At 38.9% G+C, this 22,388-nt stretch overlaps 1 protein-coding gene across 8 annotated transcripts in view; it reads right to left on the minus strand.

The window, feature by feature from the left end:
• Positions 1 to 631: 631 nt before the first annotated feature.
• Positions 632 to 22,388, minus strand: part of NEK10 (NIMA related kinase 10) — a 222,101-nt gene continuing 200,344 nt past the window's right edge. For all 8 annotated transcript variants that reach the window (XM_063114326.1, XM_063114324.1, XM_063114321.1 and 5 more), the window contains 5 exons: positions 19,236 to 19,346; positions 8,794 to 8,902; positions 5,148 to 5,200; positions 5,010 to 5,065; positions 632 to 680 (listed from right to left, as the gene is read on the minus strand). In XM_063114326.1, the coding sequence (XP_062970396.1) occupies positions 632 to 680; positions 5,010 to 5,065; positions 5,148 to 5,200; positions 8,794 to 8,902; positions 19,236 to 19,346 (378 nt within the window). The remainder of the gene's footprint in view (positions 681 to 5,009; positions 5,066 to 5,147; positions 5,201 to 8,793; positions 8,903 to 19,235; positions 19,347 to 22,388) is intronic.

Below are 22,388 nucleotides of genomic sequence, written 5' to 3' on the forward strand. Positions count from 1 at the left end.
CCACTAGCACCTGAATGGTTAAGAAAGAACCATTCCTAATTCTTTCAACAAATAATAATAATAATAATAAACTTTTAAAAAAAAGAAAAGAAAAGAAATCAATCAGATATTTTGAATTTCTTTACAACAAAAATGGGAGAATACAGTGAATCATCCAATATATTATTCTGGGTCCTGTAAATTTTTTTTTTTATCTAAAATTACTTTTTTATACATAGAAGGTTAGATAACTTTAAACATACTTTTAGCAATTCTGAGTATAAAATGTTCCTTTGAAAAATATAACAATTTTTTTATATGTTGTTTTTTTAAACTTGTAGGAAAGTTCTGTGAGAGTGGTTTTTCCTTCTCCCACAGAAGAATTTTGTAGCATTTTCTCCCAGGAGCAAACTGAGAGTCCTGTCAGCCTGTATATAATGCATCCTGGCAGTGGAGCCCCCAAGCACTGCAGCTGTCATATACTCCAGCACAGAACCTCCAGAAAGAGGTCCTGCAGGTCCCATGGCATCTTGGTCTTTTCTCTTTCACACCCTTGTAGCAGCACCCAAACCTTGGGCATCTTGCAGCAGTGGCTGAAGTCCAGAACTTGAACTTCACCCGGAAAATCATGTCCATTTAAAGTGCAGCACTTTCATCTTCTGGTTGGGTGATTCTTGGTCCCCCACGGATAGGAATGATACCTAGAAGATTCAAAAGTAGAAAGAGTTCTCTACAGTCACAAATATAGTTCACACATTCAATTTCAAAAACTGTGGCTCAGGCATATAAGTAAATAAAGCACAATGAATAAAAAGATGATTCTTTTTATTAGGATGGAGACATTTTTAGAGAACTGTCTTTTGCTGAAGTTTAGTACTAACAGGTCTTTCTCAAATTATGAACTCAATAGGAATTGATAACACTTTATAGTGGAAAAATAAACAACCATTTAAAGTAGCTTGTACATTTGAATGCCTATGTACATTAAAATAACTATTTTACATGTCCATTAGTCAATTAGGGAAATAAAGCAATGCAAGTTGATTCAATTTAGGTTTATTTTTATCTTGTATATTGCCATTTCTTAACTTATATTTTATTATCAAAAAGTAAAATATTAATGTATACTCATAAAAATGATATGCTCACTGACTATTCATTCACAGAACTCAGTCTTACTTTCACAAACAACAATGATAAAATTAAAGCATGTTAGGCTATATCCTTCTGATAAAAAAGCTAAATGTTTATGTATATAAAATATAATTTATCATACAACCATGAAAATGATCAAGAATAGAGCCCACTTTTGCAACAGTTATGAGGCTGGGCAAGCCTGGTTGACCTTTCATTTTCATTACACTGCTTTCTTCCTCTCAGCTCAGTCCTAGTTCCCCTTCCCAGAAGCCTAGAAATGAGAAATCCCTCATTTGGGTCGGAGGTCCTTGCTGTTATTTCTGTTTCTGTCACCATTTTCTTTTCCTAATGCAGCATTTTGTTCCTGAGACACTCTTCCTAACCAATTGTCCAAGAAGTTTACCCATTATGTAAACAGTTCCAGAAAACTTCCCCAAAGATAGCTAATAGATAATGGCTTTATCCTGAGACATTCAGTTTGAAAATGGCACCTCTCTATTCTCTTCCCTAACTAAATATAAATCCTACAGTCTAAGCTGAAACTGTACTGTCTCGTGACTTAATGCTTTAGTGGCTGGCTGAATGATGTGTGTATTAAGTTTGAATAGACAGTCTTAAGTTGTAGACTTGAATAACACAGGAATTAGGTATGTAATTCTCTTTGCGTGGTGCTTAATCAAGATCATTTAATCATATTTCATCATGATGATGACAATCAAGATGATGACTATGACAATGAGAACAGCGGCAGATCTGGGTAGACCCTGGTGGAGGAGTGTAAACATTGTTTCCCATTTCCAATCTTACAGCTAGGACAGCTTCTCTCAACTTGTGTTTCATGTGAACCATGAGGAAAACAGTGGGGTAAACAAACAAGGTCAACAGATTTCCTTCCTACCATATGTCTCAGATACTTTACTATAGTAATGGGTGTCATTATTCTCCAATAACCAAAAATTGTACATTCAGAGTGTCCCAAATATATTTGGTCATGAAATCTTATTTTTCAGGGAACATCTAGTAACATCTTTGATAATATTTGCCATTCTATGAACCTATTTGGGAAGAATACACTCTACTGATCCTGCATACTGATGCTAACTACCTCCACATATCCTGTGATATTTAGCATCCTCATCCTTTGTGGAAAAATTGTGACAGTACCAGCTGATCTGTTTGTATTTGGAGTTATGTGTACTTCCACCTTGTGTATTATTAGGTGCTTCTGAGTGAAGCCTGACTTATTTCTTGGGAATTAATTTGGAAAATTTGTAAACCAGTAGCAGCTTTAGGCACAACCAAGGATTAATTTTACTAGTAAACTGTGAAGAGTCTTTCTCCCAAGATATGTTCCATCATTATTAGAAGCTGAAAAGGAAATACCATGGATATATGAATTGATATATCAATTTTTAAACGTGATTCATTTTAATTTGGAGCATTTTTTTGAAAAATTGATGTCATATCCAACTTATGTTGCTTGCACTTAACTATTCAAACCATGCCTTCATATTTTACTCACAATTCTGAATATATCTATGAATAAATTTTTGCCTTTGTTATTAGGCATCTTATCATATGTCTATCATAATTACAATATTTCCATTGTTTCCTAAAAAAAGGAATATGTCTTTGGAACAAGAGTTTAAAAAACTTAATGATAGTTTTCAACTGAAAAAGAACAACCATAAATTCCAAAATAGGACAAATATTTTTTTGAAAAAAAGAAAAAGAAAAAGAAGAGTTCTTGTAAGAGCTTCCCTAAGCTCCTTACATGCCTAGTTTTTCATTGATATTTAATTGATTTTCCATAAAAATATGAAGATACTGATTGCCCATGATCCTGTGTCTCTGAGAAAATGCAGATAAAATGACAAGAGTGAACTTTGCCCCAGAACAAGCCAAGGGTACTTGAAATAATAAGATACTGAGAGTCAAGAACAGAGACATTCATGCTATACTCAGCCCTCAAGGAGAAAATGAAAATTCAAAAATGTCTCCAGGGATGGTGGGAGGAGAGTGGTTGTGGAGATGGTAATTTCTATTAATGATGTATCTTTGGAAAATAAGGATTACTCATCACTTCTCTGCAGTTACAAATCACAACAGAAATAAATGTACAAAGGTAATATTTTAGAACTATATTATGAAGACAAAAGAGCAAGTAGTTGAATAATTTTATGTGTGATTCATAAGAAAACCTTGTTGAAATAGGATAAGAAGGAAAAAAAAAAAAAACTGAAGACTGAACTAACAAAAAAAAGGAATCTAGTTTCCATACAATGATCTTAACAGGATGTTCTTGAGCCTTTTTTCTCCCAGCATGGCTACTAGTTATCTTTGGGGAAGACTTCTGGAATAATTTAAATAGTGATCACAAAACAACTTCACTAGCTGGAAAGGAAAGCAGTTCCTCCAGGCATAAAAGGCCACTTTGAAAGAATATAATCCAAAGGATTATGCCTCCTGAAACAACCTTGAGCCATACAGAATGTGGATGTGGATGTCTGGAACGAATCTGATCATTCAGCTATGAGTGGGCTCCTTGGAAAAGTCAAGAGACAACTCATGTAGCAGACACCATCCATGCCCATACCCCATTACCCATATCACCCACTTCAAAGCATGCTGGCCAGATTTTCAACTTCCAGTATCTGCATTTCTTTTTCTGAGGATTTCTCTGGCCTCTAAAGTCTTCTTTGCTCACTTTTACAAAAGGCCATAAACACCAGGGAATTAACCCCTCCCAGGGAAAGGCCTCAAGCAATGACTGACGGAAATTGGAGGATAAATACCCGTTTCCTCACTCTTCAAGTGGGATAACACTGAGGTATAAATGTTCTACGCTGGCTCTCAGATTTCTCCAGTGGGATCAAGCTGCAGTCACCCACAATGGTAACTTGCTTGATAATGAAAGCTTTTCGAATAACTTCTTCATTCTCCTACCAGTGTTGCATGGAATCATCTCTCAAATAAACTAATTACACTCAAATTTTTGTGCTAACACTGTGTACAACAGCAAAATTACAGGAATCCAGAACTGGATGAAATTGATGAAAAAGAATATATTTTTAATAGATACAAAATTACAGCTAGATAGAAAAATTAACTATTGGTATACAGTTGACCCAGGAATCTGTAATCAACAACGATTTACTGCATGTTATCAAATGACTAGAGAGGAGACGAAATGTGCATATCAAAAAGTAATGATTAATTTATGCAATGATGAATATGCTAATTATCACACATTGTATACATGTATTGAAATATAACTCTGTACTCCATAAATATGTACAATCAATGTTTCAATAAAAAATTAATTTTAAAAAAGCACTAATAATGGTTATATTAGTAGATAATATACAGCTCCAGGAAACTGAGATTTCTTATTTAGAGTAAGTGAATGGAAGCACGTAATAGGAAAGTCCCTTCTCCACAGACATATCTTAAATTCACTTGAAGTGATTCTTCATTTAGTTGCATTTTTTCCCCTAGCATTCTATCTAAATAATGGATAGATTTCAGTGATGGAAATCTGAGTTCCCAGGTCTTCTAGAAAGGAAAAAGTAAATATTTAATTTTAAAAAACCAATCTAGAAATGCTTTTCCTCTTAATTATGTTTGTTATTTTTTTATGGGAGTAAATTACTACTAAGCAATCACCCTTTTTGTTTCAACAGAGAATACAGCACCTGCATCCACACAAATGGCAGGCAACAAATATTCTACCCATGGTTGCATCTAGTCTCAAGCAAAGATATTTTATAAAAGTGTTTAATATAAAAGTTGAAGGAAAAAAAGATCTCTGCAATCAAGGATAGAGTAATCAGATCTAGCATAAGATGATCTCAATTCATCTTTCACATTTGTAACCAAACTCTAGATCATACCTGTTAGATGTGAAATTGTAATAGCCACTTTCCTCTAGAACTTCTTCAATCACAGTCTAAAATTGAGGGGAAAAAAATCAGGTTAGTATTGAATTAAAAGTGAAAAAAAGTTGTTCAGAGGTACTGCAAAAACCTCACCTGCATCTGTTCATATGTTATTCCCTCCTCCGAATCAAAGCTGGTGGGTAGACCTGAAATAGGTAATTGATTTGACATTTGGTTTACATTTTCTTAGTTAGACTTTACTGGAGATTATGACTTCAACTGAATCATAGGGGTCAATTTCTTAATGATAAAGATGAGACTCACAAGAAAATTCCGAAGTATCCTGACTTTGGATATTCAAACTTTTTGCTTCTTTTTTTTTTTAATAACTGGCTGTTTGGACATGGCCATCACAAAATAATATACAAAGATTTAGGGACATTGCCTTTGTTATATATTGGCCAAATAAGTAAGGGGTGTGTGCATGAATGTGTTAGGGGCAGGCAAGTAGCAGTTCTAAACACAAACTACCTGATGGGTGAGTTTTCTGATTAAGAGACTCTCCCTAACTCACAAGGCAAGAAAATTAACTCTTGTAGGGAGGCAGAAATAGATAGTGACAGACAACGAAGATCTGACTCTTCCATGTGACTGCCTAGAGGAAAATAAAATAAATTTAATGCCAGAAGACTTTTTTTGATGGTTGGTCTGAATATGATATACCAGCACCTTAATCTACCCCAATGCCACCCAAAGCAATGTTGACCAGCTTCCACTCAAATCAATCAACACTGACTTATGTGGAGGCCCAGGAGTTGCCCTGACACTTTGCACAGAGAAAAGAGAATGGGTTGAAGGTCAAGAGGAGGCATGAAGATGTGAGTACTGGCAGCTCATTTGTAAAGCCAAGTTTAAAGGTGTTCCCCACAGTGCTCACAGGCTCTGTTGTCTTCACTTTTGCCCAGCCGGCTGTGACATGGGCCAAGCCTGGTCAGCTCTGGGGCAGGGTTGTCCAGCTGCCCTGGGAGGAGTTTAGGAACTCACTCTCAGACTTTTGAGAGACTTCCATCAGAGTTCTTCATTTCATCAGAGTTGCCATTATAAGGAGGAATATGGCCTGCAGATGAATTTACCTGTCTTGGGAGAGGCTTTTTTAAAGCAAATGACTTTAGACAACATTTTATCTTGATCTTACAGATTTCTCAGGGACTATTTTAAATAAAATTCTGCCTACACAGGGGCTAATTATCTCAGGAGTCTGAGACTTAGGGAAAGTTTGATAATTAATACATAAAGTGATTTCCTTAGGCTACAATAAAAGAAAGCATTTTTCCAAGCTAAAGAGATGGCAAGTCTTTGTATAACTAAAAGCTTCACTTCTATCCTCTCCACCAAGTGACATAACTATAGTTCATAGGGATTCAAAAACCATTTAAGGAGGTCAAGATGACAGAATAGACAGTCCCCCAGCGTCACTCTCTCCCACAAATCAACCAATTTACAACTATAAAAAAGCAACGACAGCCAAGCTGGGGCCACTTGAGCTTAGGGTAAGAGGAGGAGAGATCTACAGAGTTGATGAAGGCAGGAGTAGCCATGATGAGAGAAAGAAAGAACCACTCTGACCATTTCAAATCCCAGGTACTTCCAGGCTGGAGCTGCTGAGCACACAGAGCAGAAGCTGGCAAAATCCACAGCTGTGCCCGTCAGATGAAGTTGCTTGGAGGCAGCAGGAGAGAAGAGGGCCTTGGTGGCCCCCAGGGCAGCAAGACCATTAATAGGGTTCCCATGGACCCACATAGGAGTGAGGAGCCAGAACAACTGAAAAACAGAGCCAGTCAGAGGCTGGTGAGTCATTGCAAGGGACAGGAGCATGGCCTGTCCCATGGGAAGTGTTTAGAACAGGGTGGTGGGGGAGACGGGCCCACCAGGGGAACACTGGGACATAGCAAGGACAGCCAACCTGCCCCCCAATCAGTGCAGGACCACTCAGAGGAGACTGGTCAGGAATATAGAACTGCAGGGGGTGCATTTTGCTGAAAAGACTCAGGCCCAGACCAGTGTTTCTACACAACCCAGGTGCACCAGATCTAATGAGAGCTGGAAGTTACCTATAAAGTCAACCATTAAAACCTGAGCTGCACAAAAAGCCTTCCCTAGGAATCAGCAGCAAAGCAGCAATTTAGCTCAACCACAGAGCTCAAGTGCTGGTCACCACAGGAAGTTCCCCCATTTTAGAAGTAAGCAAAGGATGACAAATTAGTTCCAGCGCAGAGTTTAAGTGGTGGGAAAAGGAAATAATCCAACACAGGACTGAAAGAAAAAACAAAGTACCCACAACCAGAGACAAAGTTTGATATTAACTAGTAAAGATCTCTTTTCACCAAAGAACACCTATAACACCTTGAAAGACCAGAAGTCCTCTGGGCTACCAAGTCAGAAAGGGGAAAAGGCTGAGGGACTCACTCAACTATGCCCCCCAACACCTGCAACCAGTCCCAAGGATGGGGGCCTCGAGCCTTGGCCACACACCCCCAACACGCAAAACTACCCCAGCAACAACCACCCAGCAACCACAGGAAGCACCCCAGGCTCAACCGAGCTGGGGCAGTGGGGGGCTTCAGGCCTCAGCCAAGCCCCCCAACACCCTCAACCAGCCCAAAGAAGACAACTGAGCTGCTGCAGAAAATGCCCCAGGCTCTCCCAAGCCATGGTGGTGGGGGACAGAGGACCTCAGACACACCCCCCACACACATGTACCCAGCCCAGCGATGACCACTGAGCTACAGCAAGAAGGACCCTGGGTTCCAAGCTGGGGTGGTGGGGGGGTGAGGGCTTTTGCCACATGCCCCTGACATCTGCACCCAGCCCGGCAATGACCAAACCACTGCCAGAAGTCCCCTTGTCTCCCCTGTGGGATTGAGGGGGGTACCACAGGCCTCAATCCCACCCTTCCTCCTTCCTCCTTCCCTCCCATTTCTTTCCCCTTTCTCCTCTAACCCTCCCTCCCAACTGCTCCACAACATCATAGAATGTAAAAAAAAAAAAAAAAAAAAAAACTAAGAAAAAAAATAATTTAGAAATTCTGAAACCTCAGAGTAGCTTGAAAACTTCTTAAAGTTCAGATATACAAGATGAGTTCAGTTATGCTAAGCTCCTACTAATGGCCTGGCACTTTTTATGTTTATTCTGATCCTCATTATAACTCTATTATGCAGGTACTATTTTTACCCCAATTTTACAGGCAAGGAAATTGGGGTTCAGAGAAATTCAATAATTTGTCCAACATCAGCTACTAAATGGTTGAGCCAAGATTTTGATCTAGGCATCCAGGTTTCCAGAATCTGTGCCTTTAATCCCCATGCTATACTGTACCCCTAATGTTAAATTTATGCACAAAAAGAAAAAAAAATTAAATGTGTCTGATGCAGATTCTTCAGGTAAATTTCAAGTTTTCTTCGTTTTGAATATTTAAGCTTATCTCCCTAAATGCTCTCGGGCATTTGATTTCCCATCATCAGATAAGCAGGAAGAAATAAAAGGAAATACAGTTCACCCACACAAATTCTACTGTTTCTTCATAGTATTTAATAATGATCAAGGAAGCTGTCACAATTGGGTAAGAGAAATCCCAGGGAATTTCTAAGTTTCTATCATACATCCCTTCCAATTATTGCCATAGATAATCAAATAAACTCTATTTTTCTTTTAAATTGAAGATAATCTTTTAAGGATAGCTGTTGATCCAAACAATATATTTCTTTGTGAAAGCCAGATAATCCATGTTGATGACCATTACCTGTCTGGTCATTTGGGGACAGGCTGTTTTCACCTGATGAATGATGTAATAACTGATAATCTGCTGTAAAAAAGTTGGGTTCAATCGGCTCTGGAGATCCCTGAGATAGCTGAAACAGAAAAAGCAAAACGACATCTTATTTTACACTCAGAAGGAAATGATAGGAGACCTCTCTGTGGGGTTTTCCATTTCCCTGCCTTTGCGCGCGCACACACACACACACACACACACACACACACACACAAAATAGTGCTCTGTGGTTCTCAATCCCTTGTAAATAGATAAAGAAATATCTTCTTACTTCCAGAAGAACTTATAAATTGGAAACAGGCAAATTACAGTCAAAGCAAGTTAAACAATTTCTTGGTCACATGAAAAAGAAATACACTTTTTAGCTTTATGGGTACAAAATAAAAATGAATAGAAAAATAATAATGGCATGGGCCGGGGACATTAAGACTTTATTTTTATCAGACATGGGATAATAAACTCCAATTATTCAACAGAACATTATGTTTGGTGCAAATTATGGTCCTTTTTCATGTATCTGCTTTGAACAATGCCTTCTTGTTTGGGCAAGACAAACAAGTTTCTTAATACATTTTTCTAAATTACTACTAATTAATTTTAATCTCCAAACATTAATTCCTAACATTCTAAAGGAAAGAGTAATTCACCAAATGACAGAATTTATTAAACTTCCAGTTGTTTAATGCTCTTCTATAAAGCTGAATTTTTAATGGAATTTTTCAACCTCCTTTCCCCTTTAATTCCAACCAGCACTTGGGCTGGCCAAGTTTCCATGTCTTAGTTAATATAATGTACTTTAAAATGTCAATTCATGTTAACAAACCAGAAACAAATGGCACAATTTGTACTATGCAATAATAGTTTCCTTGGATTCACATACTCTGTTCATGAGTTAAAAATGCATAATTGTTCTATCACTTGAGATAACTGTTTGGCAGTGTACTATAATTAAGCAACATATGTCTACCCTATGACCGGGCAATCTCACTCTTAAGGATTTACATGACAGAAATGACTAATATGTCCATCGAAAGATATGTATAAAAATGTTCATAGCACCTTTAGTCATATTAACTAAAAACTAGAAAAACTCCAAATGTCCACAGACAGAAGAATGGTTAGAGGTGTATCGTGGTGTGCTCATACAATGGAATTCTGCAAAGCAATAAAAAACAACCGACTATAGATACTCATAGCAGCATGAATGTATGTTGAACAAAAGACGCCAGAAACGAAAGAATACATAGTGTTAAGACTTCACGAGTACATTTTCACAATAGGCAAGATTATCTAATGATGATAGAAATTGGGATAATGATTACATTGCAACAGAGGGTGCAGTTTGATCAGGAAAAGACAAGAGGGAGCCTTCTGCGGGATTAGAAATGTTCTGTACGCTGATGTGGGTGGTGGTCACATGGGCGAATATATATGCAAAAGTTCATGGAGCTGTATATGTACCTCACTGTATGCATTATGCATTTATAACTTTTAAAAAAATATTTTGTTATTAACAATTGATAATTATTTCATCAATGCATTTTGGATACTATAAATATAAATCATTTTTGTGTTTTTCAGTCTCTGTGTTGATAAAGACCTACTACACTCTAGAAAAAAATATCATTCTATCTTTTTTTATTCTTGAAAATTTATTTTCCTTACTTCAGTGACAACTGCTAAAATTAATAACCCATCTATAAACATAACAAGATTGCAAGATTGTAACATAAGTGTAACGCTAGAGGATCTGATAGTCACACACTTTCTCATCAGTGCTGTAGTGTGCCATGGGGGTAGCCCTAAGCATTGTGTATTTCTCACAGCCCAGCTAGTAGGTCACTCCGACAAAGCTTCTTAATACATCCTAGGATGCTGAAAATGATTTCCTGGTATCACCTTTGAAATGACTTCAGACAGGATTTTTTTCAGATGACACAGCATAGGAGTGAAGAAATGGATATGCTATGAGTCCGTGTTATGGGGTTATGAGGGTTCAGGATGGAAAGAGGAAGGGAAGTGCCATTCATTGATTTAGTGAGCATTTTTTTTGTATCAACTCTTATGTGCCAAGCACAGATCCAAATAATGAAAAAACCCAATGATGGCCAAAAATTATACTCTTGGAGTTTGCTGCCTACTTAGGGAGAAATGGGTCTACGAAATATCTACCTAGATATGTGTAAAAGTGCAACTGTGCTGAATGTACTGAAGGATGGGTCTGTGGTTCTAGGACAGACAGATTTGACTTAGCCAAGGAAGGCTTCCCTGAGAAAGTGACGTTCATGCCAAAAGCTGAAATAATGAGTAAGAATTAATAAAGAATGGGATGGGAAGAACTTTATGGGCAGAGGAAAAAGCATGTACAAGACTATAGAGAAGTAGCATGGTACATAAACACACTTGAGAAAGGGCCTTGTGGCTGGCCTGGTAGAGACAGAGAGGGCAAGAGTGGTAGGAGATGAGGGCGGAGAGACAGGTGGGGGTTGGACCGAACAGGACTGCGAATACCATGGTGAGGATTCTGGCATTTTAACTAAGAGCCCCTGCAGGGTTTTCAGTTGGTGTGGATGTGTGCATGTGTGTGTGCGTGCAAGTGTGTTTGAGACATGATCTGTTTTGGAATGTTTACCCTGGATGCCACATACATAACAGTCTGAGTGTGGCTGAGGACATCACAGTGAATGCAGATAGACTATGAGGAGGCTCCTGCAGATTACAGAGGCCTGGAAAGCTGGATTCTAGAGCTTAGATGATGGGGTAGGAAACGGGAAGCTACTAAGGTTTTTGAGTATGCTAACAAAAAAACAGGTGTTTAAGAACTAACTATAAGTCTGGCAAGAGGGAGTGGAAAATAAGACCGACAAAGAAGCTGTGACCCTAATGCAAGAGAGAAGGGCCAAGAGATTGGACTCAGTGATAACCAAAGGAAGGAATGGGTACAGAAGATGGAATATTCTTACTCAATGACAACAGTAGCACCTATTGCCATTTACTGAGTACTATTCAACATTCAAGACGAATTTGATATTCCATTCGTTTCTTACAGCTACCCCCTAAGGTAAGCATTAGCTCCACTTCACAGATGAGGAAACTGAGAAGGAAAGTAATCTGCCCAAGGCGCATAGCTATTAAGTGGCAGAACCAGGGCCAGCAACCCGAGCTAACACCAAAGGTTAAGCGTGACCACCTACACTATGAAGACTCCCCAGGCATGAATGACTTAGGGATACAAGAAATAAAGTGGAGCGGTTGAAAGTGACTGTGAGGTTTAGACTGAGCAGAAGGAAAACTGTTTCCAGGGATACCGATGTGGACACAGGAAGAGAGGAGATGGTGGTGAGTCTAATTCTGGACATGCCAGATGGCAAAATGAATGTTCACCAGCAGGTGGAAATGTGGAGGAGACGACAGAACGTCTCCTGCGGCAGGACGACGCTACGCGGTGCTTCAGCAGCCCAGGGCCGGGACTGCCCCGTGCTCCGAGCCTCGTGCACACCCACCTTGCAGGTGCGCCTCCGTTCTCAGCACGCATTCTCCCTTCGGAAGAAAGTATAAGACACTCCTTCTGAACTGACATGACATTCTTTTAATAAATATCTGCAATTCTGAACGGCAAATGGTATACACTTTTGAACTAAACAAATGAAGTAAATATATTAAGGAAACTGACTGTATCTCTGTTATCCTTTCCCCCCCACCCTCCTCCCCCAAAACTCTGAATTTGAGCAAGTACTGCACAATTTGAGTACTTAATTGGTCAATTGAGAATACAGTAGTTTTTAGGCACAACTTAAATAGAAGAAAACCGTGAGAAACTATAAATTGATTATTTATTACATTTCCCAAACTACATCTTCTTTTCCATATCATAAAATAGAGTCATCTTTGCTGTAGAGCAACTACACAAATTATTTGGAATGCAATCAACTAAGGTAGGACTGAAGGAAATTGAGCCAAACGTAGATGAAATTAGGTGCCAGAAGTGAGAAAGTGTTTGGCACGTTCCATCACACGGCACCCCCCAATCCTCTGGTCATATTTCCTTTAGATGTTCCTTGTCTCCTTTGACTGAACTACACCACTGTAAGATATAACACATCGCCCGACTTTTCATCTTTTCTAACCAACAGCTCCTTTCTGTTAGTTTTTTATTAGCTTTTGACAGGCCACTTCATTAACAGAAATGCTCAGCATTTATACCCATTGCTTTCTTACACACACACCCAGGCCAGAGTCAACTCCACTCCAGGGTGCGCAGCCCATGCTCACCCCCACTTCCACCAAAAGTAACCCTGCTGCTGTGGTGTTTACATTTCCACCAAGGATCATGTTCCTAACAGAGAAATCCAAAACTAAAAGAAGGCTGGAAAACCACTGTTCTACATTAATTACAAACAGGAGCTCATTCTTCCAGGACACTGAAGGTGGTGTCAAGGCTAGGAGTCAATGGTGGCCTGACCCACCTGGGCAGGAGAGCCCTGCAACAGCAACTTTTCTACTTGGTCAAAACAGGTGGGTCCTGGGCACTGCTGATTTGTGATGCCTCCATAGGGCCCTGACGAGGGCTAGGCAGACATAAGGCACGGCTATTAGAAGTATAAAGAGCCTTTAATTAAAGTCTGAGGAGTAAAGCAACCAGCCTGCCTGGAAAAGAGCCAGAAACCTGGAGTTAGGAATTAAAGAGACTGCCAGGTGTTGAAAAAGGTAAACTTGACCTTACTGATCTGTGTTGAAGTGGAGATTAGGAACTGAAGAGAAATGCCAGGAAGGTCCACGCCTACAGGAAGCAGTTCTGGGTAATCGAGAGGGCACAGGGAACATGTCACTGGCCTTTGCCTAGTTCTTCTTACTTAAATGTGGTGTATAGAATGGCCACATAAGTAGCATCTGGAAACAGGGTAGAAGGCAGAGTCTTGAGCCTAGGATGTGACTGCATCTGGATAAACACTTTGGCCTACCTTTTAATAAAAGACAACCTTCTTTCTAATAAAAAGTCTCAAGTCTATTAGGTATACCACAAGTTCACAGTGGGCAGTTACTACACTCTACAGCCTTGCTACTCAAAGTGCGTCCCTGGATCAGCAGCAGCACCCCTCACCTGGGAGATGGTTGGAAGGGCACAATCTCCACCCTTCCCCAGACCCACTCAATCAGGATCCAGTGTTAACAAGATCCTCAAGTGATTGATATGCACCATAAAATGTGAGAAATGCTGATCCTGCCAGGCCACTAATTCTCAACCTTGTCTACATATTGAAATCACCTGGAAGCTTTAAAAAACCTGATACCAGTGATCCAATTCCTGGAGATTAATGGATGTACTATGTGGCCAGAGCATAGAGATGTTTAAAATCTCAGGTGATTTCACTGTGCAACAAACTTTAAGAACGCCTGGGCATGTCCTTATGCTTAAATAGCCAACTGCTTCCCACCTGGGCCTAGATTCTTTTGTTTGTTTTCATACTTGGTCCAAATGACATCTATAATTTACAATGCAATGATTCTCATCCCTGACGATATGCTAGAATCACTTGGGGCCAGGGCTCCAAAACCCCATACTATGCCTTTGTGCAAATTAGAAAGTCACTCCCTTCCCCCAGAGGATGCAGCCCCCGTGAGTCCCTTCATCCAGGTGCTCTTGGACAGAACCTAACCTGTCCAATCCTAAGTGGCAGCTATGCCAGGAGAGCTGTTTTCAGAATACTAGTGTCCAGGCATTCATCTGAGATGAGGCTGGCATCAATACTAAAAAAGCAAACAAACAAACAAAAAAACCCACAACTCCTCTTATGATAAAAAATTTCAAACATTTACAAAAGTGGAGAGAGCAATACAAAGAACACTCCGTGCACCCATCACCCAACTTAAGCATGGCCAATCCTGCTTCATGTATCTCTTCTCCTCTTCCTTCCCTACCTCTCCTTACTGCCAGGAATTGGAAAGCAAATCCTGTGCAACATATCATGCCATCCACAGTATTTCAGTACAGCTCTATAAAGAAAGATGGATTTCTTTTTTTTAAAACAGAACCACAATACAATTATCTCACCAAAGAGAAATTATTGACTCCTTAATTATAACAAATATACAATCAGTGTTTGATTTTTCCTGATTTCTCATACAAATATATTTTAAACTTTTTTGAGGGTTTTTTTTTTTCTTTTAATTCAGGAAGAAATAAGTCCATGTATTACAAGTAGTTAATATTTTCTCTGAATGCTTAAATCTTTAATCTGTAGGCAATTCCTCTCCTCGCTTCCCCTCCTCGCCTCACTCTTCTCCCCGCTTCCTTCCCTTCTCTCCCCTCCTCCCCTACCCTTGCAATTTATTTGTTAAAGAAAACAGGTCACTTTTCTTATAGAATTTCCCAGTCTGGGTTTTTGCTGATCTTCCCCATGGTGTCATTTACATGTTTTCTCGTCCCCTGTTTTTGCTGTAAGTGGATAGCTAGATGCAGAGCAGGGATTGGCACCTTTTTTTCTGTAAAGGGTCAGTAAATATTTTCAGCTTTGTGGGCCATATGGTCTCTGACACAGATACTCAATATTGCCTGTAACCCAAAAGCAGCCATAAACAATATGTAAGTGAATGCATGTGGTTGTCTTCTAATAAAACTTTACTTACAAAAACAGGCAGGAGGCCAGATCGGCATGAGGCTACAGTTTGCTGATTTCTAATCTAGATTCTTAATCAGATGTAGATTCAAGCTTTTAGCAAGAACACTTTATAGACAGTGCTGTGCACTCCCATCAGGTGGCACATAATGTCAGGTTGTCTCTCTTTTGTGATGTTAGCAGCCATCGATGATCATGTCTGCACCCATTATTTCATTAGGGACTACAAAATGGTCATATTCTTTATTCCTCCAGCACTTATCAGCTTAAGTACTTCTATAATGAAAAACTTGTCCACATCAACAATTTAGTTACCCTGAGATAGTAGTCATAAAAGGCAAACTAAATGCTTGATTTTTTTTTCTTTATAAACAATTTTGAAAATAATAAAAGTTAGTTACTTAGCATCCTCTAAAGGTAAACAATGAGGGATTCTTTTTTTTTTTTTTTTTTAGTATCACTATGATAAAGTATCATTTTCTTTAGTATCATTATCTTGGATTTAAACACTATTTAATGCTTTAAATACATTGTGGTTATTACTCTTATTGATGCTCCAGTTATCCCATAGATAGCCAGTGGGAGCCTCTTCAAGTTGACTCCTAAGTCCCTTTGATACATCCTCAGTAGTCCTTGATAGCATCCCCGCTATGTATCTGTTATGTTGAGATAGTCCAGTCTAATCTTGTACAGTCCTTATCTAGACCTTCAGTCAACTATATCTCCAAAGAGCCATGGGTAGAGGAGTTCACTGCTGCTTGATTCATTTCTAGACCATTTTAGTAAAAATATTAGGAAATGTGTATATTTTTAATAGATAAGTTTTACCCTGAATTCATACTCATCCATATTGATACTTGCAATTTTTTTTTTTTTTTTTTAAAGATGACTGGTAAGGGGATCTTAACCCTTGACTTGGTGTTGTCAGCACCACACTCACCCAGTGAGCAAACTGGCCATCCCTATATAAAATCCGAACCCGTGGCCTTGGTGTTATCAGCACCACACTCTCCCAAGTGAGCCATGGGCCGGCCCTGATACTTCCAATTCTAATTTGAATTAATCTCTTCTATCTTGTTTCTGTTTCTTTTTTACTTCCCCTCTGAAAGTCCTAGCTCCTGAAGACACCTATGCAATTACTCAGTCGCTTTATTCCCCCTGCAGTTCTAGCCAAGATCGAGCAGACGGGGCTGAAGACCAGTGTAGGTGAGTTTTAATTTCTTGGAAAAGGGCTTTCCCGTTTTTTGATTCCTCTATGTATCCTGCTGGGTCTTAGGCCATGAATAAGTAGGCACAATCATCCCATAATGACTCTTTCAAACTGCAGACATGGGGTCCCTGGATTTCAGGAAAAGTTTCAGAGAGAACTGTTCAGGTCGAGTGCATTTTATGTGCTATCACCACTTACTGCTTCTGCAGCTCTCCTGGGGGGGTGACTGTCAGTCAAAGGCCAATTGGCCACTCCTCTATGACCATACAGGAGCTGAAAAACTCATTTCTGAACAAAAATTATTGCTAGAAAAAGATCACACTAGGAAGGGAGAAAAACAGAGGTCACAAGTTCTTCTCATTTAGGTTTAAAAGGGGGCAGGAGAACTTCTCTCTACGTTCATGTAGAAATGTATGAATATACTATATCAATATAAATTAATAAAGAATAGAACAAACATAAAATATACAAAATATATATTAATATACAATGCATTCTATATTCAATCATCCATTTAGCACCTCCACGTACTAGGATTGTGCAAGACCCTGCGGAATCAAAGATGAATAAGGAACACTCATTGCTTTTGGGGCAAACAGAAATGTAAGGTAGAAGAAAAGCTATCTAAAACCCAACAATAGGATTGAAAAAGTGATTCAAGCGTAGAGAAAGGGAAGATTAATTCTGGACAGGGAAAATTAAGGAAGGTTTTACGGAGGAGCTGGCTTCTCAGTTCAGTGATGAAGAGCAGGAGGTTTGATATCCGTACCTTGAGTCCACAGCAGGTGTCCCATAGACCACCATGCGCTTGTAATAACAGAAGAGGACCATGGCATTTTTCACAGAAGAGCTTAATCTGCCTCTTATCCAAGTTGAAAATTAAGATGAGTCTATCCCTCCCCTAGGTTCCCTCACCTGTGCTCCCCACACACCCCTCCCACCCCCATCAATGCCTGTTTTTATTTTCCCAGGCCCAGAAGAGCAGAAGGTAAGAGCTCTAATGAGAGATGCTGCCACGATACAGAGGAAGGCAGACAAAGGCAGGATGAGGGAATTTAACAAGAGAATTCCCTTTTCTATCAGGGGAGGAAAGAAAGACAGTGAGGAAGGGATGCAAAAGTGAAAACCTAAGAAATGAAAGAGAAAATGATTTGCTTTAAGGAAAATCACTTCACTGATTTCATTTCTCTTCACTCCACTGATGTCATTTTCCCTGATGGAAAATCACTAAGTCAGGGAGAGTCACAGCCACCTCTATGCATCAGTTTGCAGCCAGTGATTTCAGTTCATAAAACTAGGATTTCTGTTAAAATACGTTTATGTACAAATGGGATTATTCTGAATATCGTTTTGATAAAAATATGAAAACCAAGCAAAATGTAATCTTTTCATGGGAGATTTAAAAAATATACTTATTGGTATTCATAATACAGTGTGTAAGCATCATAAAATAAATATCTGAGGTATCCTCTACTTCCGTTTTGATCTGTTCTAGCTTTGTTTCTTGGCCATATTTGCCAACACAACCCATGAAAGAAACCTTGCTCTCTGATCTCTGATGAGGTAGGGTTTATGTTTTGTTTATCTGCAACTGTGTCTGTTTTTCCTCCATCTCCTCTGCGTGTATATATGTGCAGACACCACTGATGTAAGGCAACAAAGCAAAAGCATACTGCTTGCCTTTCTTATCAAAGAGCCTATCATATTTCCTGAATAGTAAGTAAGTTTATGCTGAAGATTGAATTCATTAAAGGAAAGAGACCTTAAGGAAAAGTTTATCGGCAGCATGACTATGCCAAGGTTTAAGTACATGATGAAACTTTTTTAAAAATATGAAATTGGAGTGGGACGAAGCATCTTTACCCAAGTGTGCCCGAACTGCTTGATCCTGGGGCCTTTCAGGGACAGGAGAATGGAGAGCTTATGGCCACTTCCATGGACCATATCAAAGTGGCTATCAACTAGGACAACGGGCTTTCCTGTCACCAAGTTGAGTTAATCAGAGGTAAACAATTTTCTTTCTGTCTGGCTGATTTAGCCTTTTTGTGATTTAGTTTCTATATGTATGAATAGAAATATATGCTAGCACCTGAAGTCTAGGAGATTGCAGAATGTTGAAGATGAAAAGAGGCTTAGAAATAGTTTATTCAACCCTTATAGATAATAAAAATCATGGCCCAGATGATTAAAGAACTTTTTCAGAGTGGCAAAGCTCAGTCGAGGGGCTCGTTGAAGATTATTCTAACAAAATATTGGAATATTTGATTACATAAGATATAAAAAAGATATATAAAAGAGGCTAAAATATACACACTTCAAATTAAAGCTATGTAATAACATTTATTCTTAGGAAAACACGAAATAATATTGAAGGAACTTTTTATTAGTCATCTGAGAATAATGGTCACAGAAATAAAGGTGAGAAAATTGGAGGCAAAGATATATCCCTGATTTAGTATCTTGAGCAGAGATGATAACCTTTAATAGAGGTTAGAGCTTAAAGTACAAAGTAAAGGAGGTATAAAATGTAACTCTAATGATGTGTTTTTGTTAGCAAAAGAATTCCTATATATAGAATACCATACCTTTTTAATTTCAGATTTCAAATTACAAGGGTTACTCTGTTGGCTGAAAAGGGATTTCTTGAATCTCTCTATAACCCTTCTTTTCAAATTGTGGTGCAAAGCCGGAGGAAGCTGCATAAAGTGAGAAAATAATCATTATAACCAAATTGTTAACACTGCAAAGCTGACTACCAAGAACATTTACTGAGGGTCAATGTAACAATATTCACTCAACGGGACTAAATAAGAATTTAAATTTTACTGCAAATAGCATGACTATGTGCTATAATTTTTCACCCTATGATCCAGAATGAATAAAATATATTACTCTGCTCTCTCTGAAAGGGCTGCTTCCATTTATCTTATCGTTCTTTGACTTACTGATATATTTTCCACACAACAACTAAACGATGTATTAATCACACACAGGTATTGAATTTTCTAAAGAACAGCCTTGACAAGGAAGAGTGCATTTCATCAGATGTTTAGGTGCTTATGGCATGCCCAGAACCATGCTAAACCCCCCAGCCATGACCCTGTTCCTGAAGGATCTGATATTCTGGACCAGGAAACACATATCTGCATTAGTATACAGTCAGATACCTGCCTGTGAGTGCTCCTGAAAATTCAGCTGGAGAGAGATTGAATTTTAGGGACCCATCTTATCCAAAAAAAAGAGAGAATGGATTAGTATAAATTAGGGCCGGGCCAGGATGAGTTAGATGTAATAAGTGAGTAATAGGAAGTCACTGTAGAATCTTAGAAAATATGGTAATTGGATGAAAATGGGGATTTCCAAAAACTAATTTGTAGCACTTTGAAGGTTGGATCTATACAAGGAAATCAAAGGTCCTGAAAAGCACAGAGGGATGAAGTGAAATTTGGGAAAAGAATAACAGGAAAGAAAGAGGGTTCGAATTATAAGGTTCTCAGGGTTGAAATAATATTTGGTTTTGTTTAAATTATGAAGGGAACTTGAAAAGAAAGGAGGAGAAACTAGTAAGAAAAAAGATGGCTAGGTGGGAAGGCAAATGTAATAGTAGGAGCCCTCAAGATGTAAGAAACAAAAACATAATTCAAAACTCAGATCAAAAGAAAGAGGAATGTGGCAGAGAAGATTACGACCCTACCCCTGCTCTATTTCCTAGGCTCCCTGACAGTTTGGGTTGGTGCCAGGTGACTACTTTCAGCCAATAAAAATGCAGTGTGTCTCTCCGAGGATGAAGCCATTCAAAGCCAGCATGCTTCCTTCATCTCTGTCCTTCCCCACTGCAAGGAGCTCGGAGTCCATCTATTCCATATGGCATAGCCACAAGATGCAGCAGGGCCACCTGGCCAGACCAACTTTAACTGAATGAGAAATAAACCTCTATGGTGATATGCCAAAGGATTTCAGGGTGTATCTGTTAGTGCAGCATAACCTACCTTATCCTGACCAACACAAGGAACATCTATTCACTCAAGTTTCATGAAAGAGGGAGCTATATAAAAGGTAATAGTAGAGCAAAGAATAGGGTCTATGAGGGCTCACAACAGCTGACTGTATAACCCCAAAAAACTGCTTATCATCTTAAACACAATAGAATGTAGGACCCATTGGGAAGTACTGTAATTACATAAAAGAGAAAAACAATGCAATTGAAAAATGTTTTCAAAATGCATCTTTAATCCTAGTGCTTGAATCAAAGTAGGTTTAATTAGGAAAGAAATAAGACTGTCTGGAGATACTGAATCCCTTCAGTATAATTTGAAGAGTTTTGTAGGTTGGCAGCACTGATATCAGCATTACAGCTTTCTTTTACCTTGATGCAGTTGTAATTCCTCTCCCTACCCCCAGAAAATCGTCATAATTATTGTTGTCCCTTTACATAGAATGAAAGGAAGAAATCAAGTAATGTGGAAGTGGGGAGAGAGGGAGGGAGAAAGAGAGAGAGAGAGATTTCCCAGGATTAACAAGTCAATAGTTGGAAGACAGATGGAAAGCGAAATGAGTATAAATGATATATGTGTGCACGAGAGAATAGCAAAAGAGGAATGAATCTAACTTAGAGTGGAAATAGACAATGTAGGGAAGGGACAGGTGCATACTTCCCTGGCAAGAAGATGGTTTGGAGCGGTGAGGGGACAGGAAGTGCTTGGACAGACACCGAGAGACACAGATGTGATAATTCCCCTATTGGCATGCACCAGGAGTGGCCGCTTCCCCAAATCAAACACCAGAGGGCAGTGTGGGCCCAGGACTGTCTAGCTGCAGTCCAGTGGATGGCATGTGGCTGTCAAAGGGAAAGGCAACAAGCCTTGCCTGCCACAACAAACTTTCAAAAGTGTGAAGCACCAGTGGGCTCATAGGTTCCTTCAAAGGGGTCTTAGCCCAGTACTGGCAGCTATCAGCATCAGATTATTAATTCAGGTGTTCCGAAAATGCCATCTACTTATTTAACTTATTAAGCCTCTAGCTAACCTAGAATTTCTTTTACTGCTCCTGATGGCCTGAATTACTCAAACACATTTGAGTAAGTTAACATTCAGTCAACATAAGGTTTATACACAGGGCAGCATTAGAAAGGAATTGTATCTCATTGAAATTATCACAGTGGACAGCACCCTATCTTTCAATTTTTCATGCAAAGCTTTAAAACTTTACACAGAATGATGACTCATGCAGTTTTATTGCAGGTGATATGAGTACAATAATATATAATATATAAGGACTACAATACTAAGAATAGAACATTAATACCTATGACTCATATGTGTCCAGGCACCATGATTACTCCTTTATGTGCTTTTTTTCACTTTAGTCCCCACAACCAATTTATAAAGCACGTACTATTTTATAGGAGAGGAAATGAGAGCTTAGAGATATAATGTAACATGCGAGAATACTTTCTGAAGTAGTGAGTCTTCTAGCACAACCATTATCCTAGAGCAAACACTACCACCACTAGCATTACTCTAGTATAGCCTTTACAGTTTACAAACATTTTCACATACATTTCCTTACAGGTTCACCATAGCCTATAAGCTCTCCCATTTTACTGGTCATGAAACTGATTCTAGGAGAGATAACAACTTCCTCAAAGTCACATATCTAAAAGCTTGTTTTTTGTTTTTACAATACTACACAAAGTAACAAAAGAAAAAAATGGAATCTGATCTATATGTTTTTTACTA

Source organism: Cynocephalus volans, chromosome 11 (assembly GCF_027409185.1).
Source record: "Cynocephalus volans isolate mCynVol1 chromosome 11, mCynVol1.pri, whole genome shotgun sequence".
NCBI lineage: Eukaryota > Metazoa > Chordata > Mammalia > Dermoptera > Cynocephalidae > Cynocephalus > Cynocephalus volans.